We start from the raw sequence: 23534 nt of genomic DNA, 5'->3' as shown, positions 1-23534 counted from the left end.
GGAAGAGGCCCGACCTATGGCCCTAAGCCTTAAGGGCTTTCGAGGGCTTTTTACCAGATGGGCCGGGCTTAGGCTTGAAAAGTAGGCCCGATGGTAGGGCCTGGGCCTCAGTTTTCTGCCGTGGGCTTTTTTAGGCCCGGCCCAAGCCCGGCCCGGCCCGGCGCATGGCCAGATATAGTCGAGGCGTTGAGGAAGAAAGTGAGAGGGAGTCCACTTGAATCACACGGACGTTTCAAAAGTTCAGCGTGGCGTGTGCGCTGACGCTGGGTCGAGTCGGAAGCGCAAGCCCAGCAGCATCTCTTCTCCCCCCTTTCCGATCTCCACTCCACAGTCCTACCTACCCATCCTCCCCTTCCGAGTCTCCACCCATACCCAGCCGCCGCCGGCGGAAAGAGCACGGCGAGATGAGCTCGGGGATGGGCAAGGTGGTGTGCGTCACCGGCGGCTCGGGCTACATCGCCTCCTGGCTCGTCAAGCTCCTCCTCCACCGCGGCTACACCGTCCGCGCCACCGTCCGGGACACCGGTCAGGACCCCCTTCCCTTCTCCCTCCCCTTGTTCCCTTCCTTTTCCGCCTGATCTACTACGTGGTGGATCCATGGTTACGGCCCAGTTGGTTGTTGCTTGGTTCCCGCGGCCGCCCCGCCAGGGGTTCATCGATTCAGTGGGTGGGGGACTAGGTTTTGTTCAGGTTGTCAGATTGGAACTGATACAGCGTCAGGGACCAATTAGTTCATGCTGTGAGTGAATGAGTGGCAGCGTTGGGGAGTCAACGCCATCTCCCTCCCTGCAACTGTTATATTTACAAATCCAAGTCTGGAAGTGTCAAGGGGCAGCCATCCTGATTTGTGAATTTTAAACTGCACAACCTAGCTCTCACAAACATAATACTGTTGCTAGCATGTCGCTGCGACAGTCAATTTTTTCCCCATTATAAATCTTTTAGATTTGTTGGCGTTCAAAATCAACATGAATTCAGGCTCTGTTCACTCACTCCCTTGTACACTACTTAATTACTAGTTAGCAATAAGAGCATGCTGTGAGTGCTAGTGTTGGGGAGTCAACGGCATCTCCCTGACGAAACTATATATCCAAGTCTAGTAAGACTCAAGTGGCAGCCAGTCTGACTTCCAAATTAAAAAACTACACAAGTGAGTTCTCATAATAGTGTGGCCAGCGTGTTCCTGTGACACTCAATTAACATAAATGTTGGCATGCTGGAATGTTTTCTATTTAATAATTATCTTGGCTGAATGGGTTGAGTGGGTGGGGGTGTTTTAATAAATAAAGAACTGATATTTCCTTCTTTCAGCCGACCCCAAGAAAACGTTGCACCTGCAGGCCCTGGATGGAGCCAAGGATAGGCTGCACTTGTTCAAAGCAAGCTTGTTAGAAGAAGGCTCCTTCGATGCTGCCATCGCGGGTTCTGACTGTGTGTTCCACACGGCTTCTCCCTTTTATCACAATGTCAAGGATCCCAAGGTTAGCATGTACTATATCATGACCATCTTGTGCACAATTACAGACAGCATGTGTTTGTTCCTTAATTATGCATGTGTGCGGGCTTATGTTTTCAACAGCTAAAACTGTTTATGATGTTTAGTTAGTAAATTCAACAGCTTCACTGGACGTTTGTTCTGTGTACTTATGTGTGTCTTTACTGTCTTGCAGGCTGAGTTACTTGACCCAGCAGTCAATGGAACACTCAATGTTCTCCGTTCCTGCAAAAAAGCCTCAATCAAGAGAGTGATCATAACGTCGTCCATGGCTGCTGTTGCCTACAATGGGAAGCCCAGAACACCTGATGTAGTAGTTGATGAGACATGGTTTTCAAGTGCAGAGGTCTGTGAAAAGAATGAGGTAATATGTCTTTCTGTGCTGGTAGAGCTCTGCTTGTTTTTCACATATGGTGTGGCAAGTCATGTTAATAAATACATATGCCTGTGCTCTATATTTATCACTCTGCCTGCACTCAAATGCCCTTGATTAGCGTACTAGATGACTTACATACACCTCTACTGAAATACAGTTTCTTAGGATGAGAGGGTGATACCATTGTTGTTGAAGATCTTGGTTTTTGTGTTTTCACACAAGGATGTAGGTTGAGTCCAATTATACATAATCCATAACGAGAAATTTAAGAATAGGAAAGTAACTGTCAATTGATCTTGTTCCATCTTTATTTGTGTCATACTATACTTGTTTTCAGGAAAAAAAAAACTATACCTGGTTAAGTCAACACTAGTGCCAGTATGTTATAGGTAGTCAGTCTCTGTCTGCTGCTACTACACAATTGCAGAACAACTCTGCATCTACACATTATTCAGTTAAGATTTTGCTGAATATAAACATAGTACTTGCCTCATAGATGTTGAACCGGCATATAAATATATAATCACTTCACTACTATTAACATACGAATGACATCTGCACTTGTCATCATAAGTATATCGCTACTATTACCATACGACTGACACCTGCATTTATCATTATAAGCACATTGTTCTTCAGTAGGGATATGCGTTCCATTCCTCGTATTGACTATAAGCTTAGACATAATTTCTGCTTTAACAGAGTTCTTTCGATATTTGTTACCTAACTTGAAATTAGATTGCCTTATATAACTTTGTATGCAAATCTTTCAAAACTTTACTTTCACATCCTTTTGTATTGCCATTTTAAATCCGTACTTGACTGTACATCATTTGCATTCTCATCTGGTTCTCCTGAATGTTCATCTGCTTCAGCAATGGTATGTGCTATCCAAGACCCTTGCTGAGGAAGCTGCATGGAAGTTTGCAAATGATAATGGATTTGAAATAGTTACAATAAACCCAGCTATGGTCATCGGTCCTCTGTTGCAGCCTACACTGAATACTAGCGCAGAGGCAATATTGAAGTTTATAAATGGTATGTCTGTATGTGTCTTCATAATTAATTTTTTAGGTTAGCTCTGTGCAAGTATGTAAGGTAGAGCTCTGTTACACCCTACACACATTTTGCATTTGTCATTTGTTTGAGAGAATACCCCTGTTAAGCCATTAGCACAATTTCTGCAAACAAGCTCAAGATATTCCAAGTGCTATTGAATTATGTTCCTTTCATTTCTTTTTATGTGTGTACATGTGTTTTGGGCACTGGCAGAAGCACTATAGACATTGCCATATTGGAATGATTCTACTCTTCATTGTTTATCTAGCTAATAGTTTGTGCATCCTAAAGCTGCACGTTACATGTACGGTGAATGTTATGAATCTTATAAGAAATATCAATAAGATGACTGTTTAATTGGACATTTGATTGTTCTCTATGGGGGTCTGGCCTATGGTACCTTCAGTGCCATGAATATATTTTCATCTAGCAGAGAGGATATTTGTTGGCCGATCAGAAACATGCATGACGTAGATGCTTATGTCTCAAAAATATTAAAAACTACAGTTCTTGTGCCAAAAGAAGTCTACTCTAACGGGACATCTCTGAACTCTTGACAAGAAATCCTTGGTATTTTCATGCAGGATCATCTTCTACATACCCCAATTTCAGCTTTGGATGGATAAATGTTAAAGATGTTGCCCTGGCACATATTCTTGCATATGAAGTTCCTTCAGCAAACGGAAGATACTGTATGGTTGAAAGAGTTGCTCACCACTCGGAGATTGTCAAGATCATACATGAAATGTACCCCAACTTTCCAGTGCCAGAAAAGTAAGCTAACATTCTTTGCAAGCGCTTTCTCAAGTAAATTCCTTGGAATCGAATCGAGAACAGCAGTGTTGGATATTAGTTATTTGTTTCTTGTTGAGGCTTCACGGACACCGAAGAGCGCTTAAGCTGTTCATTTGCACCATTTCTTGTTGAGGCTTCATGGACATTGTAGTGACGGGACTCATTATTTTCCATTTTTTGTGCAGGTGTGCAGATGACGCACCATTTGTCCCTATCTACCAGGTATCGAAGGACAAGATAAGAAGTTTGGGCATGGAGCTGATTCCCCTGGAGACGAGCCTCAAGGAGACTATTGAGAGCTTGAGAGAGAAAGGATTTGTTACTTCTGAGTCGAGCCATCTGTGAAACTTCCTTTGCTTTGGCGTCACTGGATGCATGCATGTTTATGTACACCTAAAATAAATGGAGGCATATTGCACTCTGTGAATCCGTTGTGTTTTCATGGATTCGAGTCTCAAGATGTTCCTTAGAATATGGGCAATCAGGAGCATGCTTGCAAATAGAAAGACTCACTACTTAGTCTCGATGACATGCTAGTGGACTTAACTTTCTAGCGACATATAGTGTATATATATTTCTACATGACTTCATATGTATACTATACTCTAGATAACTTCTGGAAATGATCCAATTGAGAAAGAAATGTGTTTGTGGAAACTGGTTCTACTAACATGATTTTAAGGGAGATTCAATATTTCCAGACTATTATGAAGAGCAGTGGAAGTGTCGTGACATTGTTGGTCATGGTGCTGTAATTGTTGCTTCAACAATTGCACTCCTTATGGATACTATATGGTAATCTTGGATGCATATGTATCTATATTTTAATAATACCTTGTTGAGTTCTAAGAATATCCGTAAAATTGCTTATGTTGAAATTCATAAACTGAGTGAGGTTGAAAACCTACTCGTAACTCAGCAAAAGGGATTTTCAAGGAAATCTCAGAGTAAATGCTTCTCTATATTGTGGATTGTATTATACATGCATTAAACAAGCTACACATTTGGCATAAAAAATAATTTTCTAGAATCTTGATAAGTTCAAGATATGACATGGTCGCGTAGGTCATCCTGAGGTTGGGATGATAAGAAAATTATTGATGGTTCCATTTGACAAAATTCTAGGCTGGTATGCGAAATTCGATTCGTTTGGCCAGGTTTGCATATGAGTAGCATCAATTGCGCTAATACAATCATTTTCAGGCATGAACAAAGTGAAACTGTTATGGTTCACAACAATAAATTCATGCCATGGCATGAACTAACAATTAGTACTGCCCACCTTGAAATATGGATACCATCTATAGTTGGTTCATATCTTCAAAGGAGTTTGACCAGTAGATGGCTTCATCATCTCTCCTCCCAGCTCTCCAATCATACCGGGATATTGTTTCATCGGATCTCCTAAATGTGCTATGAATCACTCTAAACCTTTGGTTATGACCTACAAGATGAAGAAACATTGTTACTTGCTCTTTCAAAAGATGTGTGGATACTATCTATTAGCAATTGCCTCTCCCTAAATGTCTTCACAAGCTTGGAAAAGGGCTACTTATTCGAAGCATGTTCAGAAACTCTACATCATTACGGTTGTAGATGTAGTTCTCATGTAGCTCGGATTAGTCATCCTCTCTCTATCTCGGGAAGCATTGGAGCATATATGTCCACACTCATGGAATTGCGAAGAACCGCACTCTTGTGGACTAACATGAACCAGTCCTAAATCATAGCTACGAGTGTTAATAACTGAAAGCTTCATTCATTCGTCACAGTGAAATCGATGTTGTGGTAAGTAACGATGGAATCAAACCTACACCTTACCTAACAACCTAGCAGTGCAGGGATGGGGTGGTTGTATGTTGCTTACCTCCATGGGAGACAATGACGACAACCTGCTTGTGCCGGAGATGAGGCGAACGAGACGGAGATGGAGACGAAGGGGAGGAGCAGTTAACGAAGGTGAGAAGCATGTTCCGGTGCCGGAGATCTTTGTCCATGCCGCTGTCGGCACCGCAGATCTAAATCGCCGGCACGAACAGTGCCAAAAACCGTGGTTGGATTTGACCTCCTGCTGGAAGTGAACAACTAGAAGGGGGCTGAGACTAGATTTCAAGCCAGCAGATTTTCATATCTCGCCATCTCCACGCCCGCTCCCTACATAAGCTGGCCCCCGCCTTGCAATCGCGTTAGCCTGGCTCCATGAAAAATCGCAAATCCAAGTGTTTTCCTTGAACCAAGATATACATTGCTTGGAGTATCGTGCGAGCACGGGCCAACACCTCACATGAGTAACCAAACAGGCTTTTTGCACTCACTTTGCTTGTGTTGGAGTTGGTGCGAGCAACCAAATGGCTATGTGAAGATCTCTTATAATAATTTAGGAAGAAGTAGATGCCAACTACAACTGCGCGTACATATATACACATCGCCTTGTAAACGCAAGAAAGGTCACAAATGGTGTAGAGTAAATGCACCGATGCACATAGTAGAATGACATACTCAACAAGCAATGTGTACTAATAAGATCTATTTTGGCCATGAACGATGAACAATGTTAATCATCAGCTATCAAGGAACTTGGAATGGAGCTCTGCCTCTTCCTTATATAGGTACAGTAAACATAGAAAAATGTGTCTTTGTGATTTTGAGTAAAATGTCTTAATACGTGCAATCAGTCTAGAATATGTAAAACCAAAACAATTGCAATGATCACTATAGCCTTAAAATATGTGACAAAGCATATGAACATCTCCATCTCACTTCATGGACATCACAATCTACTATTAATTGTGTCCACATTGGCACAATTACCGAACAAACACCAAAGAGATTTGTGGAGGAGCTGAATAAAGTAAAAGATCTATGAGATCTTCATGCTGTCATGCGGCTCATATCCCACCAGCCTTCAGTTCCCGGCTCAAGATTTTACTTTATATGGTATACTATTCAATAACATTGCATGATAAATAAATAAAACCACAGAAACATGTACTCTACTTTAATTCAAAAGATTAATTAAGACATGTCAGCGAGCCATCATGCAAAACTATCATCATATCATGTCTTAGACAATAGAAACCACTCGCTGTGGGCATATGCCATCACCATTTTCTCATCAATGTCACATCTTTTGAGAGACCAATTTAGAAACTAGATCAAAAGAAGTAGTGCAAATTGTAGAGTTCAAATGGAAAGACTAAGCTATTGGCTACAAATAAATTTTGAAGGCAATTAAACCAAAAATCACAAAGTTAATGTTGCAAGAAAATTGAGATTCATTACAACATAATTCATTCGCCTGCTTGGACATGCCAACAACACATGGAACTGTCAAGCTTACTAGAAAAAAACCAACAATATTGTGAGTGACATGATTCATCAAAAGACACTTGTCGCCTCCAAGTTAGTCATCTTTCTTGTTGATGAGAGTGGCCCATACCTTTAAGACTACTCGATCGTACATTGTCAATGCGCCACATCACAAGGTCTCAGCCATTCTGTAAGTATTAATGTGTCAGTGTGATTTCAAAAAGGGGATGCCACGATAAATCTTCAATTAAGTAGACATAGCATAATTGGGTGTAACATTCGAGGATCCATGTTATAGGAAGTTTGCTTGAGCACATATGAAATATATTGCTGGAAGTTTGCTTGAGCACATATGAAATATATTGCTGGAAGTTTGCTTGAGCACATATGAAATATATTGCTGGAAGTTTGCTCGAGCACATATGAATATATAACTTTCTATGTGATCATCACTAATATGATTAAACATTAAGTAATATATTAGTATTTATATAAGAATGGATCCAAATAAAAAAAGAAAGGACATATAGATGTACCCGGTGGATTGTAGAAACTCATGTATGGGATCAAATAACGAAATTTCTCTCTCTTTCATAGCTTCTTCCATTGTAGTGTCTTGATATTAACCTCATAGATGCCAAGCTCCGCAGTTATGAAAATGATATCACTGGCCTCCACAGATCCAACCAGTCTGAGTCTTTTGTTGGTATTTTGAAAAGGGAGAAGGTTTATGAGTTCGACGACTCTACGCATAGTCCATGACGCTTTTCCATTAGCATCCAATTGTCTTGACCATATGTTGAGGGTTACCTTGTCCACATGCGCAAACCCCAAACTACCATCCTCCATCGCCATGAGGATAGTGGAACCGCTAATGATAGCCCCGGACAATGGCGTATCAATCAACGATAAGCAATTAGAGCTCAAGTCATACTTCAGAATTTCTACACTATCATCATCATCATGTGTAAGCATGAAGTGAAGTGCATTTTCAACAAGGATGGAGGGCATTGAGTCGATGAATGCATCAGGTGCAAGTTGTAGACTAGAGGACATATCGCTCCACTCAACATCAGAGCATGACTTGCTCCAGTCACCTGTCACCGGCGAGGACACACGTGCATGTGCAACACAATTGTCATCATCTGTCAAGTCAAGGCCCAAGAATACTACCTGGAAGGGCCCTGCATGACACGCGCGATGGTCACAATCGCTCGCTGCACAAAGCAGTGCAGTGGCCCCATCGACGTAGCCCATCGACGTGGGCACCTTTAACTTTCTTTGGCGACCCGTCATGGGGTCCCAAACAACAAGGTGCGTTGGCGTCCAATTATCCCGAAGGAGAACGCGACCATGACGGCAGTCCCACGCAGGGTATTTATAGTTACCCCCGCGGTTGTCGGGAATGTTTGCACCGAATTTTATGGTGGAGATGAAGCGCGGCGAGGGGGCTTTCCTCGGGAGAAAGTCGAGGGGCCAGGAATAAATGAACCCCAACATGGGGGAAGATCCATGGAACTTACGATAGCGACCACGAAAGGCATGGCAGGAGAGAATGCCGAGCCATCGCTTGTTGGCAACGGAGGCACGCGGGCTCATTCGGCGGCAGGCGAAAGAAGATCTCCTCGAGTAGCTCGTCGGGCAGCAATTCTATGGGCGGCGGCGGCGGCATGGTTGGTGGAGGCGAGGGTTTCGGGTGGAGGGGGAGGAGGTTTGAGGGTAGGTTTTTATATTGATTTTGGAAGGTTAGTGTTTCTTGCCAAGATTGACCATCCTATGGGCCACCGAAAGCTCAAGGCCAAGCTTGGGTTAAAATCAAGACACGTGGGGTCCATGGCAGGCTACCCGTGCCTGGAGGTAGGCCTGCTGCGAGGCTTCCCACAAAGACGCCAACCCGGTGTATTACGGAGTGGGTCCAATTAAATAATGTTTTTTGTCTCACTAAGAAATTAGATCAAACTACTAATCTCGCGGATGCTACAAACCATACCTGGCCATCTGTCGGGCCGGGCCTACCAAAGCCTGATGCAAAAAACCCAAGCCCGAGTCCGGCCCAGCCATCGGGCCTAAAAATCAGGCCCAAACCCAACCCATCATGCTAAAAGCCCGCCGGACCTCAGGCCGGGCCTCTTCGTTAACGTGCGAATACGATGGGCCCAAGCCCGACCCGGCCCAGCCGCCGGGCTTAAAATCTAGGCCCGAGCCCGGCCCGTGGACAAGATCGGGCCGGTCTGCCCATGGCCAGGTAAACAAAGTGAGTACAGCTGCCTACGCCGGCTGTAGATGCGTGGCGTGTACCATAGCTGGCCAAACGGGCCGGCCTGGCCCGGCACGGCACGGCCCATCCTAATCGTGCCTGGCACGGCCCGGCCCGCCTAGGCACGATTATTATACGGGCCGTGCCGTGCCAGCCCGCGTGCTGCAGCCTGCAGCCCAGGCACGGCCCGTATGCTAATCGGGCCGGCCCACCGGCACGTCAGGCCCACTAATCTACCTCCTATTTTGCGCACTGAGCGTTTTTAGCCTATTTTTACCTGTTGGCCCATATTAGGATACATAAAAAATATAAAAAAGTTAATCGGGCCGTGCCGTGCCGGCCCGCGTGCTCGCCCTTTAGGCCCAGGCACGGCCCATGGCGTGCCGCGTGCCGGGCCCGGCCCATTTAGCACGTGTCGTGCCGTGCCAGGCCTGTGCCGTGCCGGCCGTGCTACCGGGCCGGCCCAACTATCCCGGCCCGTTTGGCCAGCTATAGCGTGTACGAGTACGGTGACGACTTGCCGAGACGGAGGCGGCCCACCCACCACGACGCTGACACTAGTTATCTCTCCCCTTTCCCCTTCCCCTTTCCCTGTCTCCGCTCTGCTCCACTCCACAGTCCACCACACCCGCCCAGCCGCAGCCGGAAAAGAGCACGGCGAGATGAGCTCCGGGACGGGGAAGGTGGTGTGCGTCACCGGCGCCTCGGGCTACATCGCCTCCTGGCTCGTCAAGTTCCTCCTCCAGCGCGGCTACACCGTCCGCGCCACCGTCAGGGACACCGGTCAGTACTCAGGACCCCACCCCCTTCCATCCCATCCCCTTCCTTTTCCGCCTGCTCTAGCTGGCGGATCCATGGTTATCGGTTGGTTATCGGTCCCCGCCGCACCGAGGGATTCATGGATTTGTTCATGGTTATCGTGGCTGGGAGACTAGGTTTTGTTCAGGATGTCAGATTGAAACTAATAATCCAAGAAAGAAGAAGAAGAAGCTGACTGAATTTGTTAGCATGCTGTGAGTGAGTGAGTGAGTGAGTGAGTGGCATGCAGTGCTTGGAAGTCAACGCCATCTCCCTGCTGCAACTTTTATATTATAGTACGTATTATAAATCTAAGTCTAGAATAGTCAATTTTTTTCATTATAAATCTTTTACATTGTTCGAGTTCAAAATTAACATAAATTCTGCCTCTGTTCACTCACTCCCTTGTATACTACTCCCTCCGTTCCTAAATACTTGTCTTTCTAGAGATTTCAACAAGTGACTACATACGGAACAAAATGAGTGAATCTACACTCTAAAATATGTCTATATACATTCGTATGTGTAGTCCATTTGAAATCTCTAGAAAGACAAATATTTAGGAACGGAGGGAGTACTGAATTAGTTAGCAATAAGAGCATGCTGTGACTCCCTCCCTTAACATAATTCTGGCTCCCTAGTACAACTATATATCCAAGTCTAAATACAGAGTCAAGTGGCAGCCATTAAAAACTACACAAGTGATAGTGTGGCTAGCGTGTTCCTGTGACAGTCAATTTTTTCGTTACAAATCTTTTAGATTAGATTGTTGGAGTTCAAAATCAGCATAAATTGACACTTGGAATGTTTCCTTTTTAATATAACATGCATGTGCGGTGCTAACTGAACTGACGGTTCCTTCTTCCAGCCGACCCAAAGAAAACATTGCACCTGCAGGCCCTGGATGGAGCCAAGGACAGGCTGCACTTGTTCAAAGCAAGCTTGTTGGAAGAAGGCTCTTTCGATGATGCCGTTGCCGGCTGCGATTGTGTCTTCCACACGGCCTCTCCCTTTTATCACAATGTCAAGGATCCCAAGGTTAGCATCATGAGACTGATGACTACATAATGTTCATCAGGAAGGAGCACCTTGTTGGAGATGGGCCAAATATTGCGCTCAATACTTGACCTAGCAGCTGAGTTACACTACATCATGAGACTGATAACTTTTGTTTTGTATATGTATGTGTGTCTTTCAGGCTGAGTTACTTGACCCAGCAGTCAATGGAACGCTCAATGTTCTCCGTTCTTGCAAGAAGGCCTCTATCAAGAGAGTGATCGTAACGTCATCCATGGCTGCTGTTGCCTACAATGGGAAACCAAGAACTCCTGATGTAGTAGTTGACGAGACATGGTTTTCAAGTGCAGAGGTCTGCGAAAAGAATAAGGTAATATGCCTTTCTGTGCTCATAGACCTCTGCTTGTTTTTCACATATGGAGTGGCAATCACGTTAATAAAATATACTATCTGCCTTTGATTGCTCTATATGTCTTTCACTCCGTCCGCACTGAAATGCCCTTATTTTGTCTACTTGATGATTTGCATACCACCAATTCTGCAAATGCACCTCTACTGAAATAGAATTTTCTTAGGATAAGAGGGTGATACCATTGTTATTGAAGACCTTGGTTGTGTGTTTTCACACAAGGATGTAGGTTGAGTCCAATGATACACAATCAATAATCCACAACAAAAAAGTTTAAGAATAGGAAAGTAACTGTCAATTATAGATGGTCAGTCTATAATTTGTGTCATACTATACTATACTTGGTTAGTATAATTGATCTTATTCCATCTTTATTTGTGTCATACTATACTATACTTGGTTAGTGTTCAGGAAAAAAAATTATACCTGGTTAACTCAGCACTAATGCCAGTATGTTATAGATGGTCAGTCTCTGCCTGCTGTTACTAAGCAATTGCCATAACAACTCTGCATCTACACACTGGTTAGTCAAGATTATGCTGAATACTACCTCATCGATGCTGAAGCGACATACAATGCCATATAACTGACATCTGGACTTGTAATCATAAGTACATCACTACTATTACTGTATAACTGGCGCATGGACTTGTCATTATAAGTACATCGTTCTTCAGTGGGGATATGCATTTGGTTCCTCATACTGACTATAAGCTGCCATAATTTCTGCTTTAACAGGGTTCTTTCGATATTTGTTTCCTAACTTAAAAATTAGATTGCTTTATTTAATTTTGTATGCAAATCTCAAAACTTTACTTCCACATCCTTCTGTATTTGAATTTTAAATCCATGGTTGACTGTACATCATTTATGTTCTCATCTTGTTATCCTGAATGTTCGTCTGCTTCAGCAATGGTATGTGCTATCCAAGACCCTTGCCGAGGAGGCTGCATGGAAGTACGCAGATGATAATGGATTAGAAATAATTACAATAAACCCAACAATGGTCATCGGTCCCCTGTTGCAGCCTACACTGAACACTAGTACAGAAGCAATATTGAAGTTTATAAATGGTATGTCGGTATGTGCCTTGATAATTAACTTTTTATAGGTTAACTCTATGCATGTAAGGTAGAGCTCCGTTATGCCCTACACCCATTTTGTATTTGTCATTTGTTTGAGAGAATACCCAAGCTCAAGATATTGCAATTTCTATTAGCCATTAGCAAAATTTCTGCAAACAAGCTCAAGATATTTCAAGGGATGTTGAATTTATGTTTCTTTCATTTCCTTTTTTTTGTGTGTGTTTTTTGGGTACTGGCAAAAGCACTGTGAGATATTGCCATATTGGAATGATTCTACTTTTCATTGTTTGTCTAGCTAATAGTTTATGCATCCTACCGCAAGTTACATGTACAGTGAATGTTATGAATCTTGTGAGAAATATCAATAAGAGGATTGTTTTCAATTGGACATTTGAATGTGGGTCTGCCTATGGTACCTTTGCGTTTCTCTCTGGCTTTGCGTTCATTTATTTGGACGCTTGAGCTTCAGAGCCATGCATATATTCTCATCTAGCAGAGAGGATGTTTAGCGACCAATGGAAAACATGAACAGAATAGTTACCTGTCTAAAAAAAGGGTTAAAGTCACAGTAGTTGTGCTAAAAGAAGTCTACTCTAACAGGACATTACTGTTTGACTCTTGACAAGAAATCCTTGGTATTTTCATGCAGGATCATCTTCTACATACGCCAATTTCTGCTTTGGATGGATAAACGTTAAAGATGTTGCCCTGGCACATATCCTTGCATATGAAGTTCCTTCAGCAAACGGAAGATATTGTATGGTTGAAAGAGTCATTCACCACTCGGACCTTGTCAAGATCATACACGAGATGTATCCTGAATTTCCAGTGCCAGACAAGTAAGTTAGCATTCAATGAATCCCTTGGAATTGAATCGAGAACAGTATACTGTTGGATATTATTAGTTGCTTGTTTCTTGTTGAGGCTTGAGGGACATAATAGATGTTTTCCAATCATGCATTTCTCAACATTGTAGAGAGCGCTTAATCTGTTCCTTTGCACCATATGGCGACGGGACCCCTGAAGTTAGTTTTTTTCCTTTCTTGTGTGCAGGTGTGCAGATGATGCGCCGTTTGCCACAATCTACCAGGTATCAAAGAACAAGATAAGAAGTCTGGGCATGGAGCTGACCCCCCTGGAGACGAGCCTCAAGGAGACTATCGAGAGCTTGAGAGAGAAAGGATTTGTCACTTCTGAGTCGAGCCATCTGTGAAACTTTGTTTGCTTTGGCATCGCTAGTGGCAGACGCTGGATGCACACATGTTTATGTGCACCTGAAATAAATCGAGGCATAGTGTATTCTTGAGACATGTATTTGCGGATCTGCTGTGTTTCAATGGATTCAAGTTCCGAGACATGTATAACCAGTACACATGAATGTATGATGAATGCTTCTAGAAAGATTATCCATCCTGTATTGTTTCCCGACGCCTTTTGGAACGCATGAATACAGACACAGATAGAAGGAAATAACAAGAGACACAGACACAGATAGAAGGAAATAACAAGGGACGGTATCTTTTGTCGTAAACCAAACATACCTGATAACGCATGATGTGGTTGGATGGAAATTTCACAGAACAATGTGCTCCGATCTATGAGGGTGCTGTGAAAGATAGAACAGTACTGGCCCTAGTGGAGGTTCAGTTGGAATTTCTGAGTTGAGAGAACAGCTACTAGTATGTTGAATCGATAAAATATAACCAGCAACAACAACGATCATTTGCCGTTTACAGATCTTCAGGCTTGAGAGATAGTTGCGTGCAGGTAGAGGGAGGCACATCTGAATACTGCAATTGTGGGCCTGAGAAGAGGTTGAGCAGGTTACAGGTGAAACTCTGTTCTAGCCAATGTTTGTTGTCGCACAACATGTTTCATCTCTTTACATGGCTAAAGATGCACAACGAATAACGAACACACACCTAACAGTTTTTTGGAGTTTTTTTTTTGCGGGGTAGTTTTCTGGAGCTATTGAAGCAGTTAAAATCTCTATGAGATCTTCATAGTCATGCAGCCCCATATTCTATAGTTCACTAAACTTATAGCTCGAGATCCAGTTAGCATGCTATACTCTTCAGCAACATTGCTTGCTAAATGCACCAGCACTTGGCAGGTAGCACTAATTAAATCCATCAGATTATTCATTTAGAAAAAAACCAGCAAGCCAGGGTGTAAAAAGGTTCATCATGCCATCTCTTGGGAAGCAGAAACCACCATCTCTCTGGACATGGTCTCATGATTTTCTCACCAACAGTACATCTTTTCAAAGATGAATTTAAAGATTGGATCAAAGCAGGGAGAGAGCAAACTGTAGAGTTTTTAAAATGGTAATACCAAGTTACTGCCTGCAAATGCTTTTTCAAGTAAATTCTACAACAGGGTACATCAAATTAGAGGTTCATTACAAAGATAATCAATTCACTCGGCCACTAACACAGGAGATTATCAAGCTAACTGACAGAAGCTATCAACAACATGAGAAAACAAGCAAGCACCGCTGCACCAAAAGGGCTACTGAATGATGACATAATTCATCAGGACTTCGCGAGACCCCTGTTCCCTCCAAGTTTGTCACCTATCTTGTTGATGAGTGTAGCCTCGTACATATTCAACCACACATTCTTAATGCGGCGCGTCACTGGGGGTCACCCTTTCTGCAAACATAGGTTTGTCAGTATGATTCTAGAAGGGGGATTACGTGATACTGTATAAATTGCAAATTAAGCATAATTAGTTGTAACCACACCGCACTCAAAGTTTGTTCGCACCCATTTCAAACATAGCTTTCAATCCGACTAGGCATTCAATGTTTTGTTTATTCCACTAACTTGTATGGAGTATTATTTAGGAGTTGTTCCCACATCACAAAAGAAAGGACATATAGATACAAACATACCTTGTGAATTGTAGAAACTCATGTATGGGATGAAAACTTGAAACTTTTCTCCCTCCCATACTTTCTTCCACTGTAGTGACTTCAGATTAATCTTGTAGATGCCAAGATCCGTGGTCATGAAAATGATATCAGTGCCTTCCATAGATCCAATCAGCCTAAGTCGTTTCTTTGGGTTTCGAATGGGAAGGATGTCGTTGATATTGATGACTGTACGTTGAGTCCATGATGCAACTCCGTCAGAACCCATGTGCCTTGACCACAGATTGAGGATTAACCCACCCACATGTGCAAACCCCAAACTGTCATCCTCCATCGCCATGAGGATAACATCATCAGCAATGACAGGCCCCACAAGCGGCATATCAATCAGTGATAAGCAATTAGTGCTCATGTCGTACTTGAGAATTCCTACTAGGCGATCATCGACGCAGCTACGAAGCTTGAAGTGAAGTGTGTCTTGGACGAAGACAGGAGGCACTTTGTGGATGCACACATCAGAGTCAAGATGAAGGCCGGAGCATGGATTGCTCCACTTATCAAAATGAGAACGGTATATGCTCAACAAAATGGGGTTGCTGTGGTCACCTGTCACCGGCAAGGTCACCCACGCCTGTGCAACACAATCATGAGCATCAGTCTTGTTCAGAGCGATGAAGACGACCTGGAAGGGCCCTGCGTGGCACGTACTATGGTCACAGCCGCTTGCAACGCAGAGCACCGCTGCCCCATAGCTCTTGTCCACCAGGACGGGCGCATCCAGCTCCCTCCGGCAGCCCGTCATGGGGTCCCAAACGGTGAGCGTCATGGGTTTATAGCCCGCATCGCCAAGGAGAACACGACCATGGCGGCAGTCCCACGCATCATATTCCCAGTCCCCCCAGTCATCGTCGGGAATGCACGCACGAAATTTCGTGGTGGGGACAAAGTGTGGGATATTATCTTCAATCTTCGGGTGGGAGTTCCAGTGGCAGGAATAAAGGAAGCCCAGCATGGGGGGAGCTCCATGGAACTCACGGTAGCGGCCGCGAAAGCGAGCGCCGGAGAGGAGGCCAAGCCAGAACTTGTTGGCGAGGGAGGCGCGCACGAGATGCTCAGCCTCGTCCGGCGGCAGGCGGAGGAAGATCTCCTCCAGAAGCTCGTCCGGCAGCGCCGATACGAGTGGCGGCATGGAGGGTTGAGGCGGCAAGGGTTTCTGGTGGGGAATTTTTTTCCCTTAAAAAAAGGGTGGCGGCGGCGGAAGGGAGGAGATCTGGAGATAATTCCTTATTTGACTTCTTTCTTAGTTTCCTTTTTTGCCCTAAAAAATTTCTTCCGCTTTTGACACTCAAACTTTATTTTATTCTCTTTATATCCTTTCCATCATTTTTAACCATGAACACCCTTTTTTTAAGGGAAAAAACAAACACCCTTATGTCCGACATGAAAAGTCCTTTCTACCCCGCGTTAGCCCGCTGAAAAAGTAGAAGTGCGTGTGATGTGGCCTCATACCTTCCCTCCTGATTCTCCACCCGAACCCCAACTCTATGACGACGGCAGCAGCGGCAGCACGAGACACATAGGGGCCGCGGCGGCTGTATGGGGGATGACCAAAACTTTGAGGAATATCAAAATTGTTGTACATGACTGAAACACATAGTAGCTAGCGGCCGGAGCTTGTGAGCACGATGATTCAGACTATTGCAGCACGATGGATTTTTAAGTGTTGAACTCACCATCGATACTAATATGATCTCAACTAGTACTGCTGCAGATCACTTCTGGATTAATATAAAAAGCAAAATTTAAGTGCAGCTCGTGTCCACCAGAAGTAATTAAGGAAACCACCAGTGCCGGTTGTTTAAAAATGAATAAAAGGACAGACCAATGCATAGAAGCTCCCACACAAGATGGGGGTTAGGGAGGGATTATAGGAACTTATTCTTACCCCTGCAACATGCAATGCAGAGAGGTGACATGTTTATAGATACAATGATTTTCTTTGCCCTTCACCTATGCTTGTTATGTTGACATGGTAATCCAGTAGTGTGGTGAAGCTCCCCGCATTATGAACAATGTCAAATTATGCTATTGATATTTTAAACTTACTCTTCATTTTCTAATTTGAAATTGGATGGACTTGACAACACAATTATCATCTTTGTTTATACACGTGCAAAACCTGTCATTTCTCTGCTTTGTTTCAGGGTGATATGCCTGATGGCATGCACAAGTCTGCTGAAGGTTGTGAGACGAACCCAACATATATTGCAGCAAAGAAGGCAAAACATCTTGAAGATAGCGAGACAACCCAAAAGTCTTGTCTTGATGCAGTGTTCAAGTTACTTGAGACTAGCAATCAGACAAGCTCACAGAATTTGTTGTCTGAATCAGTTCGACTTCTTCAGTCCCAAGTTCTAGCAGAAAGGCATTCCGTAACTCAACTTCGACTTGAAGTCCTATCTCTAAGAAAGATTGCGGAGAACACCAATGAGAACCCTCATCGCTAAACAGCTACACCTGGAAGCTATGACCGACATGCTAGGCCGGTCTCACAGCCTTACTCAGCAGCTTGGGCAGCAGTTCCTGCGCAAGGCTAACCTTTCTTGAACTGTCTTGGAAGTGGTCTCCGTTCAGTATTATTTTGTTACGCTGCAACAATGCCCAGTTTTTGTAATCTGCTTCTTCGTTGCGCTTTATGATCACTGGTGGCGAACTTCGATGCCCAGTGAATGTAATATTGTTGGGGAACATTGCAGAAAATTAAAAAAATTTCCTACGGTTTCACCAAGATCCATCTATGAGTTCATCTAAGCAACGAGTCATAGGAGAGAGATTGCATCTACATACCACTTGTAGATCGCGTGCGGAAGCGTTCAAGAGAACGGTGATGATGGAGTCGTACTCGCCGTGATCCAAATCACCGATGACCAAGTGCCGAACGGACAGCACCTCCGCGTTCAACACACGTACGGAGCGGATGACGTCTCTTCCTTCTTGATCCAGCAAGGGGGAATGAGAGGTTGATGAAGATCCAGCAGCACAACGGCGTGGTGGTGGATACAGCAGGACTCCGGCAGGGCTTCGCCAAGCTGCTGCGGGAGGAGGAAGAGGTGTAGCAGGGGGAGGGAGGCGCCAAGACACAGGGTGCGGCTGCTCTCCCTCCCCCCTCCTTTATATAGGCCCCCAGGGGGGCGCCGGCCCTGGGAGATCTAATCTCCCAAGGGGGGTGGCGACCAGGAGGGGTGGAGAGGCAAGTGGGGCGCGCCCCCCACCTAGGGTTTCCAACCCTAGGCGCAGGGGGCGGCCGGGGGGGGGGGGGCGCACCAGCCCACTAGGGGCTAGTTCCTCTCCCACTTCAGCCCACGGGGCCCAACGGGATAGGTGGCCCCACCCGGTGGACCCCCGGGACCCTTCCGGTGGTCCCGGTACAATATCGGGTGACCCCGAAACTTTCCCGATGGCCGAAACAGCACTTCCTATATATAATTCTTTACCTCCGGACCATTCCCGAACTCCTAGTGACGTCCGGGATCTCATCCGGGACTCCGAACAACATTCGGTTTGCTGCATACTCATATTCATACAACCCTAGCGTCACCGAACCTTAAGTGTATAGACCTTACGGGTTCGGGAGACATGCAGACATGACCGAGACGGCTCTCCGGTCAATAACCAACAGCGGGATCTGGATACCCATGTTGGCTCCCACATACTCCTCGATGATCTCATCGGATGAACCACGATGTCGAGGATTCAAGCAACCCCGTATACTATTCCCTTTGTCAGACGGTATGTTACTTGCCCGAGATTCGATCGTCGGTATCCCAATACCTCGTTCAATCTCGTTACCGGCAAGTCACTTTACTCGTACCGTAGTGCATGATCCCGTGACCAGACACTTGGTCACTTTGAGCTCATAATGATGATGCACTACCGAGTGGGCCCAGTGATACCTATCCGTTATACGGAGTGACAAATCCCAGTCTCGATCCGTGTCAACCCAACAGACACTTTCGGAGATACCTGTAGTGCACCTTTATAGTCACCCAGTTACGTTGTGACGTTTGGTACACCCAAAGCACTCCTACGGTATCCGGGAGTTACACGATCTCATGGTCTAAGGAAGAGATACTTGACATAGGAAAAGCTCTAGCAAAACGAACTACACGATCTTGTGCTATGCTTAGGATTGGGTCTTGTCCATCACATCATTCTCCCAATGATGTGATCCCGTTATCAACGACATCTAATGTCCATAGTCAGGAAACCATGACTATCTGTTGATCAACGAGCTAGTCAACTAGAGGCTCACTAGGGACATGTTGTGGTCTAAGTATTCACACGTGTATTACGATTTCCCGGATAATACAATTATAGCGTGAATAAAAGACAATTATCATGAACAAGGAAATATAATAATAATCCTTTTATTATTGCCTCTAGGGCATATTTCCAACAAATATATCATAAATTATTTATTGTATAGTGTAGGTTTATTTTTAGTTACTATGCCATAATCTCTTATTATATACAGTAGGTTTGTTCTTAATTCCTACTAGTTACTGTCATCATTCACTATCTGAAAAAAAATCTAATGTAGTCGATCGGGCCGAAACATTCGCCTCTAACGGGCCTGGTTTTTAGCGGGCCACAATTGGGTCGGCCTGCATCTTTCTTGGGCCCGAATGATTGGGGCCTTCACACTTTGCGCCAGGCCCACAACTTACTCCGGCCTATATTTTAGTTGAGCCTTTTGTGGACCCATCGCTTAGTTTGGCCCAGGTAGCGTTGGGCCATTAACAGGCTGAATATTCTACTGTCCTGTTACGGCCCAGACGAAACCATGGGCCTTTAGCAGGCCGAAATGCATGTTGGGCCTCAATTTTCACTAGTCGTCGACGGGTCTTCAATAGGCTGAAATATAGACCAGGCCTTTTTGGGCCCAGTTATATCACGGGCCGTTACCAGGCCGAAACATATCTCGGGCCTTAGTTGGCCCACTGATATCATGGGCCTTTAAGAGGCCGAAAGCTTAGTACATGCATGAACGAGCCGAATTATACGAAAGTCCTTTAACAGGCCCAAAGTCACGTTGGGCTTAACTGTTGCCACCTTTATCACGAGTCGTTAGTGGGCCCGATGCCCCGTCGGACCACATATGACCCATGGGTAGCACGGGCCATTCCCAGGGCGGAAGTCACACCGGGCTGAAATGGGCCCATGTCTACATCGGGCCTCTAACAAGCCGAAAGTCACTGGGCTGTAATTGGGCTCAAATATTCGGCGAACAATTAACGGGTCAGATCTGGCTTTGGACCGTAAATGGGCCTTTATTAAACAAGTCATTATTGGGCTGGCCCACTAGTACCTGAGTAAGTATTACGGGCCTTTGACTGGGCCGGCCTTTTTAACCTATATGGGTCTCTGTTGGGCCCCGTCACGTGTCGACGTATCATAGGCATGTCTCCTCCAATGGACAGGCGACATCTGACCCACTGACGAGCTAACACGTGTTTCCTCGGACCAATCAGAATTTTACATGTGGAAATTTCCCATTGGTCCGGACTGTTAACGGGTTATCGGATCCAAAACCGTACCCGATAGCTTAACGGCGTTCCGTTACGGTGGATGCCACGTGTCGGTCACCCTTGACGAAAACACTTCTGTAACGCACGATTTATCGTCATGGAAGTGAACACTTCCGTGATGATAATTTTGATAATGTCATGGAAAACTTCTACGACAGCACAGATATGACTATCTTGATTCTGTCATAAAATCGTTAGGGATGTACATGCATAACAAAAAACGCGACCTACTGTGACAAACATGTATCATCGCGTAAGTGTATTTTTTTTTATAGTAGGATGACCAAAACTCTGAGGAATATAAAAATTGTTGTACATGACTGAAACACATAGTAGCTAGCGGCCGGAGCTTGTGAGCACGATGATTCAGACTATTGCAGCACGATGCAATTTTAAGTGTTGAACTCCCCATCGATTCTAATATGATCTCAACTACTACTGTTGCAGATCACTTTTGGCCCCTTCTCCCTCTGGATTAATCAAAAGCAAAATTTAAGTGCAGCTCGTGTCCACCGGAAGTAAATAAGGAAACCACCAGGATGCCTCACCCGGTGACGACGGCCACCACCAATTTTTCACTGTAATCGTCTCCCACTTCGTATGCTCACTCCCGAACAGCAGGCGGTCATGACGGGGCGATGGGATCCCAACTGATTTGACCGATGCTTCTTCATTTTCCGATGTGATGCAGCGTGGAGCCGTGTAGCGAGCCAATCCCTGAGGTTCGTGGCGCCAGAGTACGCGGGAGATCATTTGTATCCCTGGTTTTGAAATATTGATTGTTACTTTTTTGAAATATTTGTATCCGTGGTTTTGTCCTCAGTCGTTCTAGTCCTGTGCAAAACAAAAATTAGATGTTGAAAAAAGTGCAGAGCACACCCGCAAATAAAAAATAAAAAATGCAGAGCACAGTACGGCACATGATTGCCACCCACGCCGGCCGTCCTCGTCGCCAGTCAAGGCCCTTGCCGCTGGCTCCACCCATGCGACAGCTACACCCCACGGTTGCAGCTCCGTGTGGCGAGGGTTGTACCTCTGGTGGCCATGGCAGCAGCTCGCCACCGCAGCAACAAAACAAGACGGCGGTTGTAGCCTGCTAGGACGTCTCTGCCGGTGAGAGAGCTTGGGGAGGTTGCGACCTGCGTGAGGAAGGTTGTGGACGAGCAGAGCCGCAGCAGCCGGAGGTGGAAGAAAAGCAACCATACATCATCATATATATAGGGAGACTGGCCAAAAAGCAAGTTAAACAATTTATACTACTTCAACACCCCATATTGGTTGTGAAAAAACTCGTCCTTGTACTATGTATATTTTAAATTCATCCATGTAGCATGTTTACTAGCCAGAGAACTCAGGCTCTGCCATGATGATGAAAAATATTACTCCTCCCGATTTATAATAAGTGTCACAGTTTTGAACTAACCCCATTTCAAAACCGTGACACTTATTATGGATCGGAGGTACTATTAGAGTAGAAGAGGGCTGAAAGGTCATGTCACTGTTGATTAGAAACATATGTACCTAGCGTCTAAAACCAAATGGTGGACCGGGCTCATACACGTACTAGGCCGCAAAGTGTCCTTTCTATGGATCAATCCAAGGGTCTAGCGGAAACTTCTCCAAAATGAGCCAGGACATAATTTACGGATAATAACTGAAGTAAATACGATTGCCTCAAAATAATTAAATATGATTTCTTATAGTCTTCCACAATATTGCCACATAGAAATGTAGTACACAAATGATTTCGTACAAGACGATAAATCTCATAATTTGATTAATATTATCTATAGTTATTGTCGTTGGTTCAACTAATTGTCACTTACCAAGTAAATATCTTGAGTTTGAGTGAAAAATATATATTATCTAACTATACATTTCTACTCCTATAAAAATAACAAGTTGGCAAAAATGGTGTGTCTGTCATCCATCATTTTCGACCATCAAATCTGCATCGAACACATGGGAGACAACCCCACTTCAACTTGCAAATAGACCCTTATTTTCTACTTCCTGCTCCATCTATGCCCACCTCATCCAACAAGAGGCATTCGGTCCTTCTAGAAACGGGGAGCAAACAATGGAACTGAACTGGGCAGGTCGCCACTACCGCTCACACGCTGCCAGCGCCGGACGCTCCGAATGCCTCTCCCAGCTCATCTCTATTGTAGCAGCCCCACCACTCACCACCTCCCCCCTCCTCCATGTTGTCTCCTCTCCCCCTACCCCATCTCGTTCGATGCTGTCGGCAAGTACGCCGCCAGCGCCGTCCGCCCCCAAGTCCGCGAAGCCTCTTTTGCCTCCTTCTTTGATGCAGCAAACCCTCCGCCCACCACCTCCCCTCCTCCCCCTACCCCATCCCATCAACATTGGCAAGTACGCCCCCGACATCGTCCGCCCCCAATTCCACAACAAGCCACCACCAAAAGACCAAGCATGAGGGAGGTGTCGCAATATCTTTAGAGATTTTA

The 23534-nt window shown here is 44.8% G+C and overlaps 3 protein-coding genes across 3 annotated transcripts; 2 read left to right on the top strand and 1 right to left on the bottom strand.

Annotated features, from left to right (window-relative positions):
• The first annotated feature begins 202 nt into the window (after positions 1-202).
• Positions 203-4382, top strand: LOC123114336 (phenylacetaldehyde reductase). Its single transcript, XM_044535772.1, has 6 exons — positions 203-525; positions 1312-1481; positions 1671-1859; positions 2747-2909; positions 3515-3704; positions 3911-4382. Exons 1-6 carry the CDS (start codon positions 405-407, stop codon positions 4068-4070), a joined length of 993 nt encoding a protein of 330 aa, XP_044391707.1. The 5' UTR covers positions 203-404; the 3' UTR covers positions 4071-4382.
• A 5439-nt stretch (positions 4383-9821) lies between these two features.
• On the top strand, positions 9822-14025 carry LOC123114335 (phenylacetaldehyde reductase). Its single transcript, XM_044535771.1, has 6 exons — positions 9822-10074; positions 10958-11127; positions 11288-11476; positions 12426-12588; positions 13250-13439; positions 13654-14025. Exons 1-6 carry the CDS (start codon positions 9954-9956, stop codon positions 13811-13813), a joined length of 993 nt encoding a protein of 330 aa, XP_044391706.1. The 5' UTR covers positions 9822-9953; the 3' UTR covers positions 13814-14025.
• An 845-nt stretch (positions 14026-14870) lies between these two features.
• LOC123117788 (uncharacterized) lies at positions 14871-16718 on the bottom strand. The gene is made up of 2 exons (XM_044538465.1): positions 15497-16718; positions 14871-15254 (listed from the first exon to the last, which is right to left on the bottom strand). The coding sequence occupies exons 1-2, from the start codon at positions 16662-16664 to the stop codon at positions 15223-15225; spliced, it is 1200 nt and encodes a 399-aa protein (XP_044394400.1). The 5' UTR covers positions 16665-16718; the 3' UTR covers positions 14871-15222.
• Between the last annotated feature and the right edge of the window lie 6816 nt (positions 16719-23534).

This window comes from Triticum aestivum, chromosome 5B (genome assembly GCF_018294505.1).
Source record: "Triticum aestivum cultivar Chinese Spring chromosome 5B, IWGSC CS RefSeq v2.1, whole genome shotgun sequence".
Lineage (NCBI taxonomy): Eukaryota > Viridiplantae > Streptophyta > Magnoliopsida > Poales > Poaceae > Triticum > Triticum aestivum.
Note: the sequence above shows the minus strand (reverse complement) of the source record. Positions and strands in the feature narration are given on the sequence as shown.